Source organism: Muntiacus reevesi, chromosome 2 (genome assembly GCF_963930625.1).
Source record: "Muntiacus reevesi chromosome 2, mMunRee1.1, whole genome shotgun sequence".
In the NCBI taxonomy this organism is placed as follows: domain Eukaryota; kingdom Metazoa; phylum Chordata; class Mammalia; order Artiodactyla; family Cervidae; genus Muntiacus; species Muntiacus reevesi.
Genome location: NC_089250.1, coordinates 47095751 through 47122149, shown reverse-complemented (window position 1 = coordinate 47122149; position 26399 = coordinate 47095751). Strand labels below are relative to the sequence as shown.

At 38.6% G+C, this 26399-nt stretch overlaps 1 protein-coding gene across 2 annotated transcripts in view; it reads left to right on the top strand.

Moving 5' to 3' along the window:
• The window catches only part of FERMT1 (FERM domain containing kindlin 1), a 57561-nt gene that overhangs the window by 6896 nt on the left and 24266 nt on the right, over window positions 1-26399 (top strand). For both annotated transcript variants that reach the window (XM_065921478.1, XM_065921477.1), the window contains exons 2-9: window positions 1452-1620; window positions 3931-4164; window positions 7350-7496; window positions 8910-9123; window positions 10908-11010; window positions 23614-23721; window positions 24120-24251; window positions 25776-25825. In XM_065921478.1, the coding sequence (XP_065777550.1) occupies window positions 1470-1620; window positions 3931-4164; window positions 7350-7496; window positions 8910-9123; window positions 10908-11010; window positions 23614-23721; window positions 24120-24251; window positions 25776-25825 (1139 nt within the window). In that variant the 5' untranslated portion in view covers window positions 1452-1469. The remainder of the gene's footprint in view (window positions 1-1451; window positions 1621-3930; window positions 4165-7349; window positions 7497-8909; window positions 9124-10907; window positions 11011-23613; window positions 23722-24119; window positions 24252-25775; window positions 25826-26399) is intronic.

Sequence of the window (26399 nt, the reverse complement as noted above, 5' to 3'; positions counted from 1 at the left end):
GAATTCCAGCTGAGCTATTTCAAATCCTAAAAGATGATGCTGTGATAGTGCTGCACTCAATATGCCAGCAAATTTGGAAGACTCAGCAGTGGCCATAGGACTGGAAAGGGTCAGTTTTCATTCTAATACCAAAGAAAGGCAATGCCAAAGAATGTTCAAATTACTGTACAATTGCACTAATTTCATTGGTAGCAAGATTATGCTCAAAATCCTGTGCAGTGGGCTTCAGCAGTATGTGAGCCGAGAACTTCCAGATATACAAACTGGAATTATAAAAGGTAGAGGAACCAGAGATCAAATTGCCAACATTTGTTGGACCATGAAGAAAACAATGGAATTCAAATAAAACATCTGCTTCATTGACTATGCTAAATCCTTTGACTGTGTGGTTCACAACAAACTGTGGAATATTCTTAATGAGATGGGAGTACCAGACCACATTACCTGCCTCCTGTGAAACCTATATGCAGGTCAAGAAGCAACAGTTAGAACTGGACATGGAACAATGAACTGGAAAGTCCATTTCCAAATTAGGAAAGGAGTACATCAAGAGTGTATATTGTCACCCTGCTTCTTTAACTTATATGCATCATACGAAATGCTGGGCTGGGTGACTCACAAGCTGGAATCAAGATGGACATGTGGATGGACATGAGTTTGAGCAAGCTCTGGAAGATGGTGAAGAACAAGGAAGCCTAGCATACGACCATGGGGTCACAAGGAGAGGGGCATGATTTAGTGACTGAACAACAAAAACAAATTATTAATGATCTCTTATGTGCTTAAGATAAAACTACATGTTATATGACTAAAAAAGAAACTATTTTGTTCTGTTTTTTTTTTAATTTTCATACCAGAAAATTAAAAAAAAAAAAACAGAACAAAATAGTTTCTTTTTTAGAAACTGGACATACCAGAAAGGACATACCAGAAAATGTCCTTACTATTTTATGGGAGGAATGTAATATCTATGTATAGATTTCAATGATATTCTTTTAAAAATCAACTCTATTTAGGTATAATATGCATACAAGAAAATGCATCAAAGTATACATTTAAATTCAATGCCTTTTATTGTATGCAAATTATACTTCAATAAATGTGATTTTTTTGTGTGTGTCAAGGATGGTCATGATTTGTTGCCTATTGCTAAAGTAGTTTATAGAAGGTCAAGAAAAGTCGGTAGAAAGGGATGGATGCCTCGGGCAGGCACAGAAAATAAATAGCTAGGTGGACCTGGGAGGGTGGAAAGTTTAAAGTACAAGAGATTTAGAAGAGATCGTTTTTATAAGACTTTTTGTCTTTAAAGTTAAGATGCTGAATTTAAAATCAGGAACTCTGCAGCATTTTTGAGGAGGGGACTAAAAATGAGAGAAGAGAAAGTTTTGCTCTGCGGAGTCTACCTAACGAGCCTCAGTTTCCTTCTGGTCTGTCTGCCTTTTTTCATGTAGACACCTGTATTTGCCACAATGCTTTCATCCAGTGACTTTGCATCTGCTTCTTGGGAGCTTGTGGTCCGAGTTGATCATCCAAATGAAGAGGAGCAGAAGGACATCACACTGAGAGTGTCTGGAGACCTGCACATTGGGGGAGTGATGCTCAAGTTAGTGGAACAGATAAGTAAGTTGCTGCCTATTTGTGGTTTCTCTACATTTGAAACCCTCTATGTCGCATCATCACTGAATGACTGAACTAGGCTGTCTAAGTTTTTCTGATCATCCATCTTGCAATGGCTCCTTTTTGCAGAAAGAAGAGAAATGGGGAGCCCTGAAGGAGCCCAAACAACCCCCTGACCCCTTCTGTCAAAACTTGAGTCTTTGGTAGCAAACGGAAGCTCCCCAGTAGATGTAATAACCTATTTGCACTGGAATGAGGTCACCCGCCATGGTGACATCTAGGGTAACATTAGACCACACCTGGGGCTTTAGACTATTAATGTGATTTTTTTGTCAATGTTTGACTGCCCTGTGACCAAGCAGCCTGGTGCCAGTGTCCTTACCCACAGTTTGCTACTGGCCCTTGTTTAAACAAGGAAAGAAGTCTTCAGGGTCAGAGTGTTCACATTGGGAGTCAACATGATGGGCCTAGAATTTAATAATGTTTTATTTTCTTTGCATTTATTTTTTTGTCTTCTATTTAAGAACACCGATGTTGGCTTTTCACTTATACTAGTGATATAAAGTATTTTTAAGTTAAGTCTTCATTGGAATATAATATACATACAAAAAGTGCAATTATCATAAGTGTATATTTCAGTGAATTTTCACAAAGTCATATAACCACCACCCAGATCAAGATACAAAGCAGTACCTGTTCCCCCACCCAAGTCCCACATCTGACACCTCCCAGCCACTGTCCCACTAAGGGTAGCTATTACCCTGAATTGTTACTCCAAAGGAATAATTTTACTTGTTTGCAAACTGTATATATGTGGAATTATACAGGATAATATACCCTAGAGCATCTGCTTTCTTTCATGCCACATTATATCTGTGAGATTTATCCATTTTATTGCATATAGTTTGGGTTCTTTGATTCTCATTGCTATATGATATTCCATTATATGATTTTTCTTTCCACAATTTATCCATTTACCTGATGGTTTATGGATATTGGGTTCTTTACATATGGGGGCTTTTATAGATAGTACTTTTTTTAGGTAGTATAGTACCTTTTTTAGGTAAGTATAGGTGTTTCTGTTGGGTATATAGATCAGAGAAAAGTCACTGAATCATAGGACTTTCCAAAATAGTTACAGCATTACAGCATTTACGTGCACTGCGCTGTGCACAGTCACTTCAGTCATGTTTGACTCTTTGCGACCCCATGGACTGTAGCCTGCCAGGCTCCTCTGTCTATGGGATTCTCCAGGCAAGAATACTGGAGTGGGTTGCCATGCCCTCCTCCAGGGAATCTTCCCAGCCCAGGGATTGAACCCACATCTCCTGCATGCAGGCAGATTCTTTACCACGGAGCCATGGGGGAAGCCTACAGCATTTATACTTCTACTAATAGCACTGAGAGAAAGGTTTTCTAATTTAAAAAGAGAGAAAGAGGGAGAAACCATTTTTAAAGTAAAAGTACTGGTGGCTCTTAATTTAGCAAAATAAAAGATTGAATATGACTCTAACATTGGCAAGGGGGAAAGATTCAATCTTGATGCCAAGGGGCATTGAAGAAGTGGAAGGGTTCAGTGTTGATGCTACCATTGAGAGATAAAATATTCAGCTTTGATTTTAGTGTGAACAGTTTTGGAAACTGGTAATATAGTGGTACTGATAAGAGGTGGACAGTCCTGAGAAGAGTGAAATGTAAACTTCTCAGTAGTTCTGTGTGCACTTTGACTGGAAGCTTTTGACATTCTCTTGTGAGCCAGTGTCTGAAGGATTCATCTATTTTTCCTCATTGTTGTGGTGGTATTGATGGTGCATGGGCTTCTCTAGTTGTAGCACATGGGTTTAGTTGCCCCACAGCACGTGGGTTCTTAGTTCCCTGACCGGGGATCAAACCCACGTCCCCTGCATTGAAAGGGGGATTCTTAACCACCAGACCACCAGGGACCTGGAAGGGTTCATTTCTACTAGAGAAATCATCTTGATTAAACAAAGCCTTGCTTCTGGCCTTCCCAGAAAGGACCATGGCACTGAGGGACTTGGGAGAAGAAAACTTTAGCATTTCATTGTGAATAAAAGTTGTATGTTTCTGTTCCTTCCATAGTATTTAAATATAAAGAAGGTAAGGTTCAGTCGGTCTTCTAGCTGCCTTGTCTTAGGGACTTTGACAAGCAGCCAAGAATGATGGACCCTTGGGTTGTGGGAAGAGATGAGAGTGGAAGACCAGCATTGGCTTTGGTTTTGCACATGCAGGACTTGACTCCAGCGTGCAAGTGCTTGCTCTCACTTTACTGCGCTCTGTTCTCTATTCTTGCAGACATAGCCCAGGACTGGTCAGACTTTGCCCTTTGGTGGGAACAGAAACATTGCTGGCTTCTGAAAACACACTGGACTCTGGACAAATGTGGGGTCCAGGCAGATGCAAAGCTTGTCTTTACCCCTCAGCATAAAATGCTTCGCCTCCGCCTGCCAAACATGAAGACAGTGCGGCTGCGAGTCAGCTTCTCGACTGTGGTCTTCAGAGCTGTCAGCGACATCTGCAGAGCCTTGAGTGAGTCCCCGCAGGCAGGCACCTCTAACCTCTGTACTCTCAGCAAAAGAGGACAGGAAAATACATGCACTTCTGCCCACAAGTGGTTGCCTTTACATCCCTTATTAGGAGCACAGTTTTCAAGCCCAGCTCTGGGGACTTAAGCCATTTAAGTGAAGTTAAACCAGATGGAACATTATCAGAGTAAATCAGGTTCATTTGCCCAAAGCTTAAAGCTATTTCAAAAGAAACTTGTAAACAGAAAAGACAGCTCCATTAAGATTTCCATCCCAAAACTCATTTCCCCAAGTCACACTGAAATTGTTATATTGAAGACGAACGAAAAGAGTTCCATTAAATCATTATCACCATAGAGCTGATACGTCTATGTTGTTTTTGAGATAATGGTGATGCAATGTCTTAATTGCTTCCCTAACACTTGGCTCCAGTAAATAACTCTGTCCATAAACATCATTTGTGGAGTTTATTTTAAGCAGAAACGTACAGTTAATTATGGATCAAAAATTTTAACAGCCTTTAGGGACAACACTGCCCAAATCATTTCTTCTTTCTGGGACTTCCATAATAGTAGCAAACTCTGGGTCAGGAAGTATATTTTTTGAGTGGGTAGGTATATTCTTGAGTTCCAGGCTAATATTTAGTATTTGAGCATAGTATACGCACTATATGAGTAGGTGATCTGTCTTCCCCATTAAACTGTAAACTGCTTATTCATTCCTTCAGCAAATATATATTTTGACTTGGCAGGCACTATGGTGAGTGCTAGAGATTGGTTAGCAATAAAAATAATCCAAACCTTCTGCCCTCCCTGAACTTCCATTGTAGCAGACAGAGACAGAAAATAAATCATGTAAAAAATAAGATGTTAAAAGGGGGTAGGTAATGGAGGAAAAAAAGGGAAAACGTCTGATAATGTACACAGTATTGAGAGTGCCAGTGTTGAGTGGTGCAGGCTGGTATGTATTATATACGATGAAGACAGTCGTTTCTTGAGCATGTCTGTTCCTAACACTTAGCACAATGCCTGACACATGTCACCTGCTTAGTAACTGTTTGCTGACCAGACAAATGATTCCATTACAAAAGGTAAGTTCCAGAATTGTCCTTGATGCATGGGGAGCAAATGATATAAGCACAAGGTACCTGGCTTTCAATAATATTCTAATGAAAACTTGAAAACAGTAAATGAGTAAATAAAATGTACATTTCAGACACCACAGTGGACTAGAAACACACATTATAGCTGGGTTCAAAAATTTGAAGTTTTTAAATAAACAGAAGCATTCATACATTCTTTTCTTTCCAGATTACAGCTTCATGGTAACTCTAAACGACTCAACTTGACATTTCTAATAATCACATTTTTTTTGGCCAAGATGCACAGCATGTAGGATCATAGTTCCTCATTGAGGGATTGAACTTTGAACCTATGCCCCCTGCAGTGAAAGTTCTAAGACTTAACCACTGAAACTCCAGGGAATTCCCTAATAATCACTTTTAATATCTGACCAACTGAACTTAAATCAAATCTAGCAGTAGAATGATTTTTTTTTTCTCTCAAAGAAAAGACAAGACACAAACCTTGGGCTTAGATATCAGTGGGGTTTTTGTTTTGTTTTGTTACTAATGCTTCTACTGGGAATTTTTACTCATCTCCTGGTTTTGTGTATAAATTATGCATTTGGAATGGTTACAGGTGTGTGTTGCAACCTGACTTTGTTTACTGGCAGCTCAACTGCCAGATTCAACCTCAGCTGAACTAAGAGGTGGGAATACCTGTGGAATTAGTGCATTTACCTCCAGGAAAGCTGCCCAGAGATTCTAACATCCACATTACTCGATTTTTACCTGGGATCATAATAGCCCAGTGTACAATCAGTTCTAATTGGAAATGGCAGTTAGAAGTATATTTGAGTAATGGAGGACAGTGGGGACTATCTTCTTAGCTTGAGTTCTCCAGAAGCAGACCTGCGATAAGAATTCAAGTACAAATATTATTTATTTGGAAGGTTATGCCAGAAAACACTGGCTGGGAGTGGCGAAGTGAGACTGGGAAGCTGCTGCTGCCGCCGCTAAGTCGCCTCAGTCGTGTCCGACTCTGTGCGACCCCACAGACAGCAGCCCACCACGCTCCCCCTTCCCTGGGATTCTCCAGGCAAGAACACTGGAGTGGGTTGCCAGTTCCTTCTCCAATGCATGAAAGTGAAAAGTGAAAGTGAAGTCGCTCAGTCGTGTCCGACTCTTAGTGACCCCACGGACTGCAGCCTACCAGGCTCCTCCGCCCATGGGATTTTCCAGGCAAGAGTACTGGAGTGGGGTGCCATTGCCTTCTCTGAGACTGGGAAGAGAAGGCTGCTAATAAGCTAGTGTCACTAATCAGCTCACACTGTGGACAGCTCGGGCCCTCTGGGAAGCGGTGTGGTCATGCCTTGGAGCTGGGCAACCGAGGGGTGAGGGAGCTGGGGTGTTAATATACCGTTCCACCAGTCACTGAGTCATTGAGGGCTGCTCTTGGGGAGTGTCAGCTCTCTGAACTCATGTGACCTGTTGCATCTCTGGGGAGTGAGGACCCTGGTATCCAGAGCAGGCCCTTGGATAAAGAGATACATCCTAGCTACCATTGGAGGGAGGTCAGAGTGCACCAAAATGGGGAGGGCCAGGAGATGGATGGACACGGTGCCTAGGATGTCTGCCACAGGGATGGAAGAAGCCACAGGGCAGATAAGGGCTCTGAGGACCACTGGAGTGGAGTCCTTGCTGGTTGCCTAAAAACATAAAAATGGAAAAGGAAGGGAGAAAGGAAAGAAGGAAGGAGGGAGGGGAAAACTGCTAGTAAGTAAATGACACAAGAACAGCGAAACACTAGGAATGGTTTAAGGGGGCAGCGAGCATGGGAAGGGGCCACCATACTAGCACTGAATATGTTTGAAATAATTTCACAATAGATTTAAAAACAAACTAGAAATTTTCCTAGAATGAATCTCCCTCTACTGTTTAATCCCCACACACCCATTTTGGGGGTCACTGTTCTTCAGTTTCTTCAAAAGGAATGTCATTTTAGTTCCATTTACTTCTCAGGAGTTTTTTGAGAAATGGTTTCAAATGCCCAACATGACTCAAATTCTTAGAAGGAATTTTCTTTTTACTTCTTGCTTTTCTTTTTTCTTTTTTATATTTATTTTTAGATATTAGAAGAGCAGAAGAACTGTCCCTATTAAAGCCTTCAGGTGAATATTTTAAAAAGAAGAAGAAAAAAGAAAAAAATAATAAGGAGCCCATAATTGAAGATATTTTAAACCTGGAGGGTTCTCCAACAATTTCAGGTCCATCTGGTAAGATTCATGATAGGTGTTTCATTATTTTAATCTATTATTAAATCCAAGAATTTCTTAAATTCTTAAGTCCCAAGAACTCTCCTTCCCCTCTACTTAGCCTTCCCGCCTCTCTCCCTAAACAAGGACTAAAACTAAGGATTCCAGTGATAAGGAAAGAATATCCAACTAATTTTAGAACAGAAATTTTTTAATAAGATATGTTATATAGCTCATTATTTTAATTGTATATATTATGTTGCTGATGAATGAAAAACTTTAGCAAAATTGACCATGGATTTGTGGGATAAGGAAATTTGTTAGATGACTCAAATATACTTCTCTTCCTGAGTCTACCTTCACATGACTCTTTACTGAACTCAATTTAAATCTTGCATTGGGTATGTAACAGGAGGGGCAGTAAAAATTCAAGAAAAGTGTCATCCTTTTATTTTTACAGACATACTCAGAGATACTGCAGACCGCTGTAATAAAGAAAATTGCATAAAATTTTTTTTTGTTTCCCAGCACATATAAAAGTTATGTTTACACTATGTTGCTACCATTAAGAGTACAATAGCAGTATGTCTTTTTAAAATGTACATATCTTAATTTAAAATATTTTATTGCTAAAAGTGCTAACATCATCTGAGCCTTCAGCAAGTCGTAGTAGTAAAATGAAAGATAACTGATCACAGTGACAAATATAATAGTAATGAGAAAAAGTTTGAAATATTGGAGGAGTTACCAAAATGTAACACAGAGTCACAAAGTAAGCAAATGCCATTGGAAAAATGGTGCCAGGAGACTCACTGTATGCACAGTTGCTGCAAACTTTCAACTTGTTAAAAAACAAAAAAACAAATCTTTGAAGCATGGTGAAATGAGATATGCCTATATATAAGAATGAATCTCTAGCTTGCTTGCAGCACGGAGAGTTTCTTGCCTAGTATATTCCAGTACAAAGAATGAAAGGGATTATTTATACTTCCCTTATGCAAATTAGAGTCAGATGATTTATAAACCATCAACTAGCTAAGTTCTTTAAACTGGTAAGCCTTGCAATTTAAGAGATTTGCCAAAAAATAAAGTATATGCATGTATTCTGTGAGAGCTCCAGTTTTCTAATAGTGCCAGAACTCACTACTGATATAAGGGAATTTTGAATTACTGAGAAGGAGATAGTCCCACATTTGTCTGAGTTGATTTTGGAAGTTTTTACAACCTGTGAGTTTCCAAGCTTTCCAGGGACTAAATATTCAGACTGGAGTTTTACCTGTGTTTAACTTCTGCCATCATTCATCTGATTTTTCTAAATGATACAAACATTTAAGTTCAAAATCCATTTTAGTACAAGCAGTGTTGATAATTATTGTTCTAAAGATTCTTATCCCAAATCTCATATCCTAGTTCGTACTCTCCTTTGCTTTGCAGTAAGTCCTGGCTTATACAGTAAAACCATGACCCCCACATATGACCCCATAAACGGAACGCCAGCATCGTCCACAATGACTTGGTTCAGCGACAGTCCTCTGACAGAGCAAAACTGCAGCATCCTGGCATTCAGCCAGCCCCCACAATCACCAGAAGCACTTGCTGATATGTACCAGGCTCGGTCTCTGGCTGACAAAGCCAAGCTTAACGCAGGGTAAGGACGTGACTTGTTTTACTTCTCTGTGAACTGATGTTAATGTAGTGAGAGAGATGCTGCGGAGATGAGGCAGGGAGGGGTTGTTCAGTTCTCAAGTCAGCGCACCTAGGAACTGTATACTATTCACAAAGGTCAGCACTGATTTTAGCAACAAAAAAGACAAAATGTAGCCATTTGTCATTTCAATACATTTAAAGTGTGACAACATTTACACATTTGGGTTAAGTCAGTGGTTTACTGGCAATGTGAATGCTAATTCTTTGTTCAGACATGTGTGCAAATTTTATGAGATGTAGATCAGTTTATAAGTGGGCTGGTCCCCTCTGTGGCAGCAGGGGAGACCCAAGTGGCCCCACCGTCTTTGTAGAGCACCCCTTTTCCATTCTGCATTCCAATTAGTGAGTCCTTAAGCTTTGAAGTGGTCTCAGAAAATACACTCAAACTATTTCTCAAACCACCACTTATCTCACTCACCGTTGTCCAAGTTAAGTCACATTTGTTAGCATTCCACTCCCCCGGATCCTAGTTCATACTCTCCTTTGATCCCGTGAGATCGGACCCCACGTATGTCCATCTATCTGTCCTGCTGTGCTCTCATGCTCCCCGTCCCCCCAGCGTGCATGCTCATTCCTGTGTCACTGCCTTGCCTCCAGCTTTTCCTCTGCTCCAGGACCCTCTCCTTTCCTCCTGCTCTACTGGCCTGTTCCTGTTTGTCCTACCAGGCCCAGCCACTTACAATCTTCTCAGAAGACCGATCACTTCCCTCAAGTCCTGTTCTACTGCTCCAGAGTCACCTTGTTTCCTTAACATGAGGCTTGGTCACCCCACTGACTGTCAGTTCCTTTCGGATGGAGACTGCATCTTGGATATTCTTATTCTCCCACAGAGGAGTATATGATTATATAATAGAATATTTTATATGTAAATAAATAAAAGCAATTTATATAAACATATATAAAATATATAAAACATGTAAAATGAACTTCTATATATTCATATATAGAAGTTCAAGCCATTTTCAGTGGTATTAGAGGCCCCTCATTCCCACCTCATTTCGTTATTAACTTTTATTCTCTTCTCACCATTACCCAGTATTTATCTTTCAGACTCTAGAACTGTGCTACCCAGTACAGGAGTCACCAGCAGCATGTGGACATTTACATTTATGTTTGAATATAATTAAAATTAAAACATGGCACTAGCCACATCTAGATCTTCAGTAGCCTCGTGTGGCTAGTGGCTATTCAATTGGACTGGGCAATACAGAATATTTCCATAGTTACAGAAAGTTCTAGACAATAAGATAAAGCCACTTTGGGTTCAGATCACCTGGTGTGGAAGTGGGCAGCAGTCAGCAAGTACACACAGCACAAGGACATGCAGCAGTCAGCAACTGCAGGTTCTCATTCTGCCTCCACCAGGAGGCACAGGACCCTGAACTTGTCTCTTAATGTTACTGAGGCTCATTTTCCTCATTGCTAAAACTAGGAAAACAATAACTGCCCTGGCTTCTTCACTGATTTACTCTAAAGTGTCCGTGAGAAAATACATAAATACAAAAAAGCACTTAGAAAGCTGTGTGATAAAATGGAGGCACAGCTATTATCAAGTCATCTCCTTTACTGGGTTTAGACTATGTTACTTACCCAGACTTTGTTCAAGGGTGTATATAGACATACATGCATACATTTACATGTATATGTATATATATCATATTATATAATACTAAAATGTGTGTGTAAAATTGATTGACTTTTAAAACATATCTTCTTGTTTTCTAGTTGGCTAGACTCCTCACGTTCCCTTATGGAACAAGGCATCCAGGAAGATGAGCAGCTGCTGTTACGATTTAAATACTACACTTTCTTTGACTTGAATCCCAAAGTAAGATACTTTTTCTCTATTCTCTCTCTCCTTTTTTAATGTAAATGCATAGAAATGTTAAACTGAATCATTTAGTTACCAAAATTAGGATTAATTCTTGTAACTTTCTGTTTAGCTCTGCAGGGTTAGACCAATAAGTGTATACTGGTCTCTGGATTTTCCTGTTGGTCTCTGGTGGGAATGGTGGGCTTCCCCTGAGTTAGGGCAGTCTCTAAGGACCTTCATCCATGGTGTGTGCTGCCTCTGTCCACCAGGGACCCAGAACAAGAAGAGAGTGAGTGGCTCATAGCATGAAGCCGGAGCCCTTCATGCTTAAGAAGAGAGTTGTCAGGGCCAGGTTAAGAGGTGTAGGGGTTCTGGCGAAGAAGCCAGGACCCCATGATAGCACACACTTGGCTCCCCACCACAGCTGAATGAGTCTTGACTGGTGAGGCAGAGGGGTCACCTGGGTCAGTAAAGAACCCAGCTGCTTGCCAACTCCCATATTAAGTGCTCATCCCCTCCCTGAAGTTTCCCAGGACACCTGAGTGGTGAAACAAGGCCTCTGCATGTCTGCTCTTTCTTTGCCCCAGCTCTCCCTTTTGGAGAGCTGTGAACCAGCACTTAAAATGGCCCAAAGTAGAACATACAAGCTAGGTCACCTGAGTGCACAGAAGGATTGTATTATTTCCACCCCAGTACCGTGCTGGCTGCTTTTGTCGAATTACCAAGGGGCTGCTCTTTGAGGAGCCTGCTCCAAGTCACCTTCTGTGCCCATCCTTTCCTCATGCATGGCGTGTCTCTGTCTCTTGTGCCGCTGTCTTCTCCTTAGTCCTCAGTTTAAATCTGGTCTCCAGAGGCCTTCTGGGCTCACTGCTTCTCTAACTGGTGTCTTCTTTAAAGTAAGCCCTATTTCTTGTCCTTCTGTGGAGCTCTTGCTCAGTCTTTGGTTGAGATCCAGCTTTCTGTCCCTGGACCTGACTTGTGTCTGGAGTGCACCACTTCCATCAAACCGTGGTAAGAAAGCAAATTTTGTTTCTTCTTTAATTAAATCTTGAGGAGAAATCACTGTTACAGCTTTTCCTAACCAATTGTTTTAATTTTCCTAAGGGCATTGTGAATTATACAGCTATTAGGATTTTCTTTTTGTGTTGCCTATTAGAACCAAATCGTTTTATTAATATTTATTTATTTTAATTGTTGATGATTGGTTACAATGTTGGTTTGATTTCTGTTATACATCAACATGAATTAACCATAGGTGTACGTATGTCCCCTCCCTTTTGAATCTCCCTCTCACCTCCCACCCATTCTCACCCCTCTAGGCTGTTACAGAGCCCAGTTTGAGTTCCCTGAGTCATACTGAAAATTCCCATTGGCTATCTATTTACATATGTTAGTATATGTGCATCCATGCTACCCTCTCCACTTATCTCACGCTTTCCTTCTTCTCCCCCATCCTTGTCCATAAGTCTGTTCTCTATGTCTGCATCTCCATTGCTGTTCTGTGAACAGATTCATCAGTACCGGCCTTCTAGATTCCATATATATGTGTTAATATATGATATTTGCTTTTCTCTTTCTGACTTCCTTCACTCTGTGTAATAGGGTCTAGGTTCCTCTACCTCATTAGAACTGACTCACATATATCCCTTTACATGGCTGAGTAACATTCCATTGTATATATGTACCACTACTTCTTTATTCATTCATCTGTCGGTGGACATCTAGGTTGCTTCCATGTCTTGGCAATTGTAAATAGTGCTGCAATGAATACTGGGGTACATGTGTCTTTTTCAGTTCTGTTTTCTTCAGGGTATATGCCTAGAAGTGATATTGCTGGGTCATTTGGTAGTTTTATTCCTAGTTTTCTAAGAAATCTCCATACTATCTTCCATAGTGGCTGTAACAATTTACATTCCTACCAGCAGTGTAGGAGGGTTCCCTTTTCCCCACACCATCTCCAGCACTTGTTGCTTGTGGATTTTTTTTTATTATTGCCATTCTGTCTTAGATGAAGTGATATCTCATTGTAGTTTTGATTTGCATTTCTCTAATAATGAGTGATCTTGAAAATCTCCTCATGTTTATTAGCCATCTGTGTATGTTTTCTTTGGAGAAATGTGTTTAGGTCTTTTGCCCACTTTTTGATTGGGTTGTTTGTTTTTCTGGTATTAGGTTGTACGAGCTCTTGTATATTTTGGAAATTAATTCTTTGTCAGTTGTTTGTTTGGTATTATTTTATCCCATTCTGTGGGTTGTCTTTTCACCTTGTTTATGGTTTCCTTTGCTGTGCGGAAGCTTTTAAGTTTAATTGAGTCCCATTTATTTGTCTTTGTTTTTATTTCTATTATTCTAAGAGGTGGGTCATAAAGGATCTTGCTATGATTTATGTCATATGGTGTTCCACCTGTTATCTTCTAAGAGTTTTATAGTTTCTAGTGTTACATGTATGTCTTTAGTCCATTTCAAGTTTATCTTTGTGTATGGTGTTACTAAATGTTCTAATTTCATTCTTTAGTAGTTATCCAGTTCTTCCAGCACCACTTGTTGAAGAGACTGTCTTTTTCACATTGTATATTCTTGCCCCCTTTGTCAAAGATAAATGCCCGTATGTGCGTGGATTTATCTCTGGGCTTTTTTTCCTGTTCCATTGGTCTGTACTTCCGTTTTTGAGCCAATACCTTACTGTCTTGATGACTGTAGCTTTGTAGTATAGTCTGAAATCAAGCAAGTTGATTCCTCCAGTTCCATTCTTCTTTCTTAAGATTGCTTTGGCTATTCGGAATCCTTTGTATTTCCATACAGAATTGTGAAATTTTTTGTTCTAGTTCTGTGAAAAATGTCATTGGTAATTTGATAGGGACTGCATTGAATCTGTAGATTGTTTTTGGTAGTGTAGTCATTTTCACAATATTGATTCTTCCAACCCAGGAGCATGGAACATCCCTCCATCTGTTTATGTCGTCATGATACTATACATAGAAAACCCCAAAGACACTATCAGAAAATTACTAGAATTAATTAGTGAATCTGGTAAAGTCACAGGACACAAAATCAATAAACAGAAATCACTTGCATCCCTATATACTAACAATGAAATATCAGAAAGAAAAATTAAGGAATCAATCCCATTTACCATTGCAACTAAAAGAATAAAATACCTAGGAATAAACCTACCTAAGGAGACAAAAGAGCTATATACAGAAAACTATAAGATACTGATGAAAGAAACCAAAGAACCAAATCTTTACATTTTCTATGACCTCAATTTTTAATCTCATTCCTGATTCAACTTACTCTTTCCTTGCCTAGTTTCCAGGTAGCTTATTCTACCTTGTTGTATGCTATCTATTCTAACCCATAAGTTTTTTTTCTGAATCTGATAACACCTAAATAAAGCATATTTATGCATTTTCTAATTGCTAAGTCAGGAATGTGGCTCCATCTTGTCTCTTCAGACTTGTACCCCTGTTGTTTATTTTTTCATTTATTTGTCAAACAACTACTGTGTGCCAAGGGCTTCCCAGGTGACTCAGTGGTAAAGGATCTGCCTGCCAATGCAGGAAATGGTCCCTGAGTCAGGAAGATCCCCTGGAGAAGGAAATGGCAACCCAACTCCAGTATTCTTACCTAGAAAATCCCTTGGACAGAGGAGCCTGACAGGCTACAGTACATGGGGCTGCACAGAGTCAGACATGACTTAGCAACTAAACAACAAACAACAACCCATGTGCCAAGAACTAAGATAGCAGCTGAGGACCCAAAACTGCTGGACATTAGAATAAGATTTTCAAATTTATGAAATAAAACATAAGATTACAGTAGGGAATAATTATATTGAACTATTGCAACCAAAATCTTTTTCAAAATGGATATAAGTAAATCTCTTTCATTAATTGAATAAACAATAATATATAGTGGCCATTCTCATAACTAGCTTAATATTGAAGTGGTGGTGATGCATGTGAGCATTATTGGAAAATAGCAACTGTGGGGAATATGAAAAATCTGTGATTCTGGTAGTCATGAGTGCTCCATAATACTGTAGTTTGTTGCCTACATTCATCATGGATGGAAATGCTAAATTTCCATTAGGAGTCGGTGCAAATGGAGGTGTAGTTTTTCCTCATCCAAGCTTATGGACTACCTGATTTAGACTCCCAGATTCAGAAACCCTGCCCCAGCATCACACTCAGGTCTTATTCCTTCTAGAATAAGAGCTTTTCTCTATTCTTGGTCATGCTGGCCCTTCCATTTTCTGAGTCACAACTGAGTGCAATTTCAGGACTCCTACCTCTAATTGTACCATATTCATTAATTTTCTCCACAAACTGCAGACTCCTTGAAAATAGGGAACACTTCTGATATATCCTTTGCCCTCCACCCCTACATGTTGCAAGGATGCTAGGAGAGTGATCCTTGGTCACTTGCTCTGTGATTGGATCAGCTAGGTCTTGAAGGCCCTCCTATCAGTTTCCTTGCCAAGAGATTCTACATTAAATTCCTTGCTTTGGCAATTGAGCTCATTGCAGAAAATAAACTCAGTCATCTACTTCTAAAAAATTTGTCAGAAACATGTGAATGACATCACAGTCAAAAAATTCAGACATATCAGATCATCAGCCTAAGTTAGCAAATATGGAAGAGCAGTGTTAAATATGTGTTGTCTAAAAAGTGGAAGATTATGAGACTTCCCTGATGGTCCAGTTGTTAAGACTCTATGCTTCTAATACAGCGGGTGTAGGTTTGATTCCTGGTTGGGGAACTAAGATCCCACATGCCTCTCAGTGTGGCCAAATTTTTTTAAAAAAGTAAAAATAATTTAAAAAGTGGAAGATTAAAAGGAATCATAATCCCAGAAGGGGGCAAGCACACCAAAGACAAAGGTCACCAGGGCCGTTGTCCTAGGCTCTTTGCCTCCAGTCTCTGCTTGCTTAATTGGTAAGGAATTCTCTGTCCACAGCCTATGAGCAAAGTGTATTTGAATCTAACAGCCAAATAGCAGCTGCCAACCCAAAAATGACAGGAAGATTCAGGCAGGATATGACTGCGGCACAAGATGATTCCCAACCACCTAGTTGTGGCAGCCCTGCTTCCCTTCCCCTCCTAAACTACAGAGTGCTATAAATGAAACCAAGTTTAAGGCTTCTACTGTGTACTGGGTAGAGGGATACAGAAACTTAAGATAGAGTTCATGTTTTCAAAGAATCTACGAACAAATTAAGAAGAGCAAAGATAGCACCCAAGAAACCACCGCAGATATACAAGGCACTCTGTATTTAGGAGCTAAATCAGTTAATTGGACCAGGGAGCCTCTCTACTCTGGCTTTCAGAGGAGAGATACAAACAAGCTACAGGGTGTAGGCTACTGGAACTGATTAAAATCTCAGATGCATGAGAGTACTAGAATACAGCATTTCAAATATTACTTTAGAAATGCAAAAAGAATCCATAAAAAGAAAGATTGATACATTTTAATTAAAAATGAAAATTGTATACATGGCAAAAAACTACAAATAAGTAGAAAAATGTTATTGTATTACTTACTACAAACAAAAGGCCAGACTCTCTAATATATAAAGAGTTCTTCCAAATCAGGAATAAAATAGCAGCAACCCAACAGCAAAGGACGTGAACACATAGTTCATAGGAAAGGAACTATAATAGCTCTTAGTCTTATGTCCACAAAGAACAAAAAGTTCCGTACACTATCTTATTTATCTAGAGTGTGGAGAAACAGGTTCTCTCACACATACACTGCTTGTAGGTCAAAGTACAAATTAAATCTCTGTGGAAGCCTATTTGACAGTATCTGTCAGAATTACAATGCTGCATAGCTTTGACCCAGCAAATCTACCCTTTGGTATTTTTCCACAATTATACTCAAATATGTGAATCAATATGTCTGTATGCAAGAATAGTTATTATTACATTGTTTGTTTTAGGAAAACATTGGAGACCACCTAAACATCTATCAGTAGGGAACTGGTTAGATACATTATGATCCATTCATATAGTGTTGTGATTAGGAAGAATGAGTCAGCTTCCTTTTGATGGGAAACATGTTCAGGGAATATTATTGAGTAAAAAGGAACAAGATACAAAACAGTCAGTAGGGAAACCACCATTTGTGCGGAACAAGGAAGAAAGAGAGATTGACTTTTTTATTTTTAATGACAAAGGAAGTTTTAGAAAGTCCAATAGGCTAACATTATTTTGGTACTCTTACAGGGTAAGCATCAAATAATTCTTAAACTTTTTATTGTACACCTTTTGTCTCTTTTAAATTCATTCAAAATTAATTTCAGCATTATATACTCTTTTGCCCCATTTAAGGGCATTTTAAAATGTGTGCATTAATAAAAAAGCTTGTATGACTTCAAAGCAGCACTTTCCCTTTTATTAGGCTCACCTGGACTTTTTAAAGTCCAACCTCTTTGAAAAATGTTTCTTTGTTATTAACTTCCTTGCTAGGAAGCAGACAAACTCTGTCCTTGAAAGATGTGTTTTCTACTTGGTACTGCACTCAGTCCTCAGGCCTACAGTATGTGGTTTACAAGCAGCAGTCAAGTCTAACATCTTAGAGAAAAGTGCTGTCAAGGCAGGAGGTAATCAACCAGGGCCTTCCATGCTTCATACATGTGTGTGTGTGTGTGTGTGTGTGTGTGTGTGTGTGTGTGTGTGTGTGTGTTAGTTGCTCAATCATGTCCGACTCTTTGCAACCCCATGGACTGTAGCCCACCAGGCTCCTCTGTCCGTGGAATTCTCCAGGCATGAATACTGGAGTGGGTTGCCATTTCCTTCTCCAGGGGATCTTCCCAACCAGGATCAAACCCAGGTCTCCTGCATTGCAGGTAGATTCTTTACTGTCTAGGCCACAAGGGAAGCCTATATAGATAGATAGATGCACATATATACACATATATATGTACATATTTACATTTATTTTTTACAAAAATAATATAACAGTGTTTACAGAGTTCTATTAATTCTTTAAAGTTACATCATCAAGGTCTATGCTTCAATATAATCGTTTTTTACTCTGGAGTAAAATGGGAATATTAGGCCTAAAATTAGATTTAAGATTACTGAACAGAGGCCATATAGCAACACAGACGTGATAAATCTTGATCATCACATAACTAGAAATATGTTGCTTTTATCCTTATGCTGGGTCTTACACATCCCCCATGAATTAGTTTCATTTTAAGTAAAATGCAAAAGCAAAATAGTTCACTGAAGTAATCTTATTTTCATTACATTAGCACATATGCCAAATTATACTAACTGCATGATAATCTCTATGTATTGAGGCTATATTTTTAGCATGTACTCATATCTACTTACAGCATCCAGCCAGCAACCACAAAAAAAGAAATGCATGCTATACAGCAAAAAAGAAAACAACAACCTGCAGGATGGTGTCTTACAGGGTTTTTTGTTGTATTTTAGTCACTAAGTCATGTCTAACTCTTTTGCAACCCCATGGACTGTAGCCCACCAGACTCCTCTATCCATGGGATTTCCCAGGCAAAAATACTGGAGTGGGTTGCCATTTCCTTCTCCAGAAAAGGCACATAGGTTTTAGCAAGAGGCTTAAAAGATACTAAAAGTTGCTACCCCACTAACAGAATCTTGAATGATTAGATCAAATAGTAATCCTCTCCTGAGAGCATGAAAACTATGGGAGGTAGGCTTTATTATTTTTTCATATTGTTGATTGGTGGAAGGAGAGAGAGGTCTGTTGAACTGACTAGATGGGGAAAAACAGGGATTTGAGCAATGGAGGTGGCAGAGGCCACATGCTTTGGTGATTTCTATTTTCAATTAACCAGGAGACAAAGGAAATCGAAAGCCAAGGAGAGGGCAGCAGTAGCCAGTCCCTACCAGGGAAAAACGTGTTTCTGAATCACTGAAACCCCTGAAAGAGTTCTCAGGGAAATCCTTTTGGGGCCCCTGTTAGCAAACAAACCTGCAATAGACCCAGGACCCTGTGCTCAGTGGGAATGTGAACAGTCCAAAGAGGAAAGTGCAGAGCTCTCTGGATGCAGCAGACGATCTGGGGTTCCTCAGCAAGAACCAGGCCTGGCCCAGCCTGTTCTCCTGATGTCAGTCTGGAAAAGTAGGCAACTCTTGTTAAGCAATACTTTCAAAGAATTGTTTTACCAGACTTGGGAATGGAAAGCAGATAAGTAGTTTTAGGTGTGGAAGTGCTTATTCAATTTTTTAAATCTGTACTGACTGCATTTGAGAGAAAAGCCTTCTTGGGTGGTTTAATTTATTTTCACTAAGCAGACAGAGAAGGAGTGATAGGTAGACCAATAGATACATACATGCACACAGATATATATAAATATGTATATGACAGTTTATTAGCCCAATTCAGATTTCAGCAACTGCACATACTGTTTAAACTGTGTGTGTCAGCTTGAATTAAGGGCAGGGGCCTTTTGTGGGGAGAGGGTTGGGAGTTGGTTGCCTGGTTTTTGGTGTGCACTGGGTGTATATGTGGTTTTTTTAGTTTTCATGTCTTTGGATGGTAGTATAATTGACATGCCATAAAATTCACCCATTGTAAGTGTACAGTGTAATTTTTAGTCAGTTTACATAGTCGTGTAGCCATCACCACAATCTAGTTTTAAAACACTTGCATCACGCAAGAACGTTTCCAATCATACCCATTTGTGGTCAGTCTCTGTCCCCAGCCCCAGCCTACACCTGATCTGCTTTCTGTCTTGAGTTTTGCCTTTTCTAGAAATTTTGCATATGGAATCATACAGTGTGTAGCTTGTGTCTGGATTCTTTCACTCCGCATGATGGCTTTGATATGTATCTGTGTTTTTGCCCAAGTGGTGTCCCATCATGTGGATGGATACATGTGGATACATTTTGTTCATTCATCTTCAGTTTGAGGGACATTGGAGTGTTTCTGGTTTGGAGCTGTTATGGATAATGCTGCCATGAATGTTTTCATGTGGGTCATGTTTCAGTTTGTTTTTGGAGGACTCTGGGGCAACCTCCTGAGGGTTTCCATGACACCTGGCAAAGTTAAGAAAACAAGGACAGACTTTCTTGAGATTGTTATTATTCCAACCTCCTGAAAACCACACACTTGGATCTGCATTTGCCCTCCTTTCCAAGCAGTTTTAAAAGCAGTGAGAAGGAGGAAGCCTGCGGGCAGGTCACAGTCCCACTGGCCTGAGAGCAGCGCTGCTTCCCAGGCTTGCCTTACTGTGGATTTTGTCCTTCCTTCTCACTTTTTTCCCTACTGTGCATAAAGTTAATGCAAAAGGAAAAGTGGACTCATGCTAACCAACCCATGATAAACCTGTTTACATACTCTGAATGTCTTTCTGTTTCTCCGCCATGTTTTCTTCAACATTTTTATCTTTTTTAAAGGATACAGTATAAACTCAATATGAAGAAAAAAAAATCAAACATAGGAGTTACTATTTAATCGGAACAGAATTCCAGTTTTGCAAGATGAAATGAGTTCTGGAGTCAGACGGTGGTCAATGCGAGTGTACTTAATGCCACTGTGTACACTTAAAAATGGTTAAGATGGTAAATTTCATATGTATTTTTAAAAGGAATTTTTAAAAATCAAACATAAAAAGGAAGTAGTTACAGTAAAAACGGGAAGTAATCCTTTACCATGATCTTTCTCCCAAGAGGTAGCCATGGTTAATGATTAAGCATCCTTGCAGATTTTTTCACATACATTTATAAACATATATTTGCTTTGTAGCTTGCTTCTTTTTACTTTATAATATATCAGCCATATTTTCATGTCAGCATATATGTGTCTGACTCACTTTTTTTAACTACTACTAAATAATCGAAGAAAAGGCTAAACCATAGTTTATCAGGACCTGGGGGTTGCTTGAAATTTTTGCTCTTTAAAAAACTGAATATTCTTGTTCAAGTATTTTTGATGAATGCTTTGTATTTCTTTAGAATAGTAACCATGAACATGCTCATGAATGTACAAAAAGACATTTAAAGATCCTGCCAAAGTGCTTCCTACTGACATATGTGTAAGTGCCAGTTTATACCACCTACTCACCAACACCACACATTATCAGTACTTACAATCTAGATAAATCTGATAGGAAAATAGAAATTATGTCATCTGGTTTTAGTTTTAATTCTCTGATTATTAGTGAGGTTGAGCATATTTTCCAATGTTTATGTGGCCATTTTGGTTTCATCTGTGAATTGCCTGTTTATATATATTTGCCCCATTTTTTATTGAATTCTTTATATTTTTCATATTGATTTATAGGAGCACTTATTTATTGCAAATATTTTCTTTCAATCTATATCTTGTCTTAACATATAATCTTCTCTAGGGTATTTTTTGCCATTAAAAATGTTTAAATGATTTAAACATGATTTAAATGATTTAAAAATGATTGTAAAGTCAGCCTTATGTGTCATAACCTAAAGGCTTCCTCTCTTGCTTAGAAAGGGCTTCCTCTCTGAAAGATAACAAAGTTTTCTATTGTGTTTCCTTCTAATAGTTTTGATTGTTATCTCTAGATTTTTAAATATAATATGCCTTTAGATATAAAATCATATACCGTGCATTTCACGTACCATTTCACTCATTTAAAATGTACAAGTCAGTGGTTTTTAGTATATTCAGAGTTGTGCAACCATCACCACTATGTAATTTCAGAGCATCTTCATCACCCCATCAAAAAACCTTATCATGCATTAGAAGTCTCTTCCCATTTCCCTCCAATTCTCCCAGTCCTCAACAACCATCAGTCTACTTTCTACCTCTGTGGATTGGCCTGTTCTGGACATTTCATGTAAATAGAATTATACAAAATACATGGTACTTTGGGACAATTTCTTTCCTTTAGCATATTTTCAGGGTCCATCTGTATTATAGCATGTATCAGTATTTTATTTCTTTTTATTGCCAAATAATATTCCATTATATGTATATGCCACATTTTATCATGGACATCTGAATTATTTCTGTTTTTTGGTTATTATGACTAATGCTGCTGTAACCATTCATCTACACATCTGGGGGTTTTTTCCTTTGACTTTTTTAAATTGTACTAAAATATACAAAATATAACATTTGCCATTTTAATCATTTTTAGGTCTACAGTTCAGTGGCAAGAAGTATAGTCACAGTGTTGTGCAACTATCACCACTATTTCCAGAACTGTTTCATCATCCTATACAGAAATTCTATACACATTAAACAAAACTCCCCATTTTATCCTTCCTCCAGCAGCTAGTAAACTCTATTCTACTTCCTGTCTGTATGAATTTGTCTCTTCTCAGCACTTCATCATATAAGTGGAGTCATACAATAGTTGTCTTTCTGTGTCTGTTTTCACTGAGTTTTCACTGAACTAATGTCTTCAAGATGCATATGTGTTATAGCTGTATCAGAATTCTTGTCCTTTTTAAGGCTGAATAATATTCATTGTATGTATATACTTCCTTTTGTTATTCATTCATCAATTGATAGATCCTTTGGTTGTTTCTACTTTTTGGCTATTGTGAATAATGCTACTGTGAGCATTGCAGTACAAATATCCATTCAAGTCCCTGTTTTCATTCTTTTTCAGTATATACTTATGAGTGAAATTGCTGGATCTTATTCTATGTTCAACTTTTTGATGAACTGCCAAACTGTTTCTTATGGAGGCTGCACCGTTTTACATTCCCATGAGCAATGCATAAGGGTTCCAATTTCTCCACATTCTTAGCAACATTTGTTATTTTCTGTCTTTTAGGTTAGATTGATCCTAGGGGTGTGAAGTGGTATCACATTGTGGTTTTGCATGCTTGGATTCTTTAATCTATCTGTATATTTTGGATGTGTAAGGCTTTGTGATTTTCTATCTTGTTTTCCAAATGGCTAGGCATTTTTAACACTATTATAGTGTTGAAAGAAAGCTTCTCTTGCTTATAAAATGCCATTTTATTTTATATTAAATTACATACCTTCATTAGGTCTGTTGCTAGATATTGCTTTATTGACATTTTGTCCATTGCCATAGCAATAACATGCTATTTTAGTTGCTGCCACTTTATTATATGTTTCAATAACTGAGAGGAAAAGTATCTTCCCAAAATTGCTGTTTTTCAAAATGTCCTTGGAGATATTTGAACATTGTCTTTTCCAGCCCAACTTGAACAGCTTGCATGAAGTTCCACTAAAAACCTGTGTCCTTGTCCACTGAAATACAGAGGGTGGGTAGTTAAGATTCTGCTTAGAATTACACAGAGTCTACAGATCAGCCTGGGAATTCCTTCTCCTTATTTTACTTACCACATAAACCATTCCATTAGCTGTGTTTCCCACCAACAGAAGTATGATAATAAAGGGAAAATAATGGAGTCTAACTAAGATGGGTCAGTTTGGCCTCTTAAAGAAGCTCTGGGAAATATTTTGAGAAAGTTCTTAATTCATAAGTAAAATGAACTGGGGTAGTGGAAAGATAGAGGGGTTTCTTTCAGTTACCTGAGCTAAAATTTATTGCATCTGGTTAACAAGAATTGACCTCAGTTATTCTAAAACTTTTGTATTATGGGATATAAATATGCCCCATCACACACACATATGCACTTGCCTGTTCTTCTCTCTAGTATGATGCTGTCCGAATAAACCAACTCTATGAACAAGCCAGGTGGGCCATTCTCTTAGAAGAAATTGACTGCACAGAGGAAGAAATGTTGATCTTTGCAGCACTACAGGTATGAGAACGTTGGTGCCTTCCTCTGGAAGGAAACAAAGAAAATTTGTTCTCCTTAAAGTTTCATTTTCTTTCTACTGATTTTTTCTTTGAAAAGGACTTGAAATTTAGTGTAGTAAATTTAAGTTTAAAATATTCCTCATTAAAAAAAAAATATTCCTCATAACCAACCCATGTATAATCTTATAAGGCATCAGTCTTGCTATCCTCATTGCTTCCACACTATAAGGTTAACCAGTGATGGAGAAGAACTGAGTTGGAACATGACTAACCATAAAATAATTTACATTAAAATGTCATTTTCCCTGCATACCGGGAGATCTCCTTACAGGGGATGTTCAGTATTTTCTTTCTTCGTTTGTGTTTCTAATAGTCCTAAAAACTCTGTTTCTGTTGTAGTATCACATTAGCAAACTGTCGTTGTCCACTGAAATACAGGATTTTACAAATGAGTCTGAGGTTGACGAAGTAGAAGCAGCACTTTCTAATTTGGAAGTGACCCTGGAAGGTGGAAAAGCAGACAACACTTTGGTATGAATATTTCTGATAAGTCAGAATTGTGGCTTTGCTCTGATTGAGAAATATAAATGAACTTTTTTATTATAAATAAGGGAATATTTTGTCTGATTTTGAAGAAAAGAAAATACTCTCTTCCTCGGACAAACTTAAACCTGACTAGCTTTTCTCGGATCAGCTCTGTAAGTGACTGGAAAGTATTTTTATCACTCCCAATGACAATTCTTTTGTATTATATTTCTTCTTAAAGATAAGCAAGCTTGGTATGAGGGAAAGGCCAGTCCAGTCTCCATTTCACTAGAGTGGAACATGAAATTGGCCCTTTAACTGAAGTCTGGAAGAATGAAGTAGCTGTGAAAGTAGAGAGAATGCTTCTCAGATACAAAACCATGTGATCTGTTGACCTAGTCATGCATTTCTCTGGGCAAGACTGTACACTGTAAAAAGTTCCTGAACCCTTTTGACTTTAGGAAATGAAGAAAAACTCTCCAGTAAAACATAAAGTAATAACACTCCTGCTTCTTATCCAGCAAATGTGGCTGAACTGTCATCTTTATAATTGCAGTGCCCTGCCTTGTTTGATTCATTCGTTGGGAGTCAGCCTTTTGTTTAACTTCTTCTATCATTAATCACACTGAATCAGAGAGGCAGATTCATTGTAATTGTGTATAAATAGTAATAGATGTAATGAAGCATTGTATTGTATTTAATGTGTGTTCTCTTATGATTAAATTCCTTAAATAGGAAATTGGTATAATGCAAAAGCAACTACCTCATAGAAATTCTCAGATTCTGTAGAGATCCAGGCCCTGAACCACATTTATGAGACCTGGGCCCCACGAAACTGGATTTCTCTTTTGTTTACTTCCTCCACTAAATACTTACAATGGAAAAGCCATGCTTCTTAGAACAAATGGAAAATTCCCTCTCAATGCCCTCAATATTTTTATGTGATGCCAAACAATAGTCTTTTCAGTTTGAAAATAGGCACCAACCTATACCATAGAATGAACTTTGAACCAGATTCCTTCTGAGAATCAGTAGGATTCTATATATCAGTAAACTAGATATAGCTAATCTTATACACTCTGATGTAAAAATTATGAAATATTTTGTTTGTACATAAAAGTAGTAGTTTCTAACTCAGATTTTTAAGTTGAATGATACTGTATGGTCAGTTTTTTGTAATCTTTTTTCATTTGAGTAATATATGACACAGAAAGTGAAAAAATACAAAAATGTACAGCTTAACAAATCAGTATTAAATTATCAGCCAAGTTACCACCCAAATCAAGAAACAGAACTTCACTAGTTACCCACAGGATCCCCACAGGTGCCTAATCTCAGTCCCAGCCCTCTCCCACCCTACCCCTGAGGTAACTACTGGAAATGTAGCTAGTATGAATGAGGAAGTGAGTTTTTCATTTTATTTCATTTTAATTAATTCTTATGTAAATAGTTCCACGTGCCAGTGTGGGATAGAGTACCAGCACCACCTGTCTAATTACTGCTTGTCAAATGTTATCTGCTTTTCCTCAGGAGGACATTACTGATATCCCTAAACTTGCAGATAATCTCAGATTATTTAGGTAAGTCACCCTTGAAGAGGAAAGAAGTTACTCATAGCAAAATCTTGCAGGTAAAGAGTGTAGGAGTTTAAATTGAACATCCATTAGGCAGGTTCATGGTTCAAATGTAAGAGCACAAGCTTTGGCATCAGACAGATAATGGGTGGAGTCCTAGCTCCTTAGCGCACAACAGCTGGATGATCTCAGGCATTGTTGTCATGTCTCTGAGCCTCAGTTTCCTGATCTATGAGGTTGGGATATACCTCCTCTTGGGCATGTTGGGAATATTAAATTAAATGATGCATATGAAGCATTAAACATGGTTCCTGGCTCATTAAATGCTGGTATAGATATGGTCGGTATTGGTGATCGTGAACACGTATGCCAGACTGCTCAGGGTTCTCATACCATTTGAAGGGTCTTTTATGATTTAAAAGCAAGTGGTCTCTAGAGCTTTGATCCCAGACTTATAGAGTTGGCTTCCGTGGTGGCTCAGAGAGTAAAGAATCTGCCTGCAATGCAAGAGACGTAGGTTCGATCCCTGGGTCAGGAAAATCCCCTGGAGAAGGGAGTGGCTACCCACTCCAATATTCTT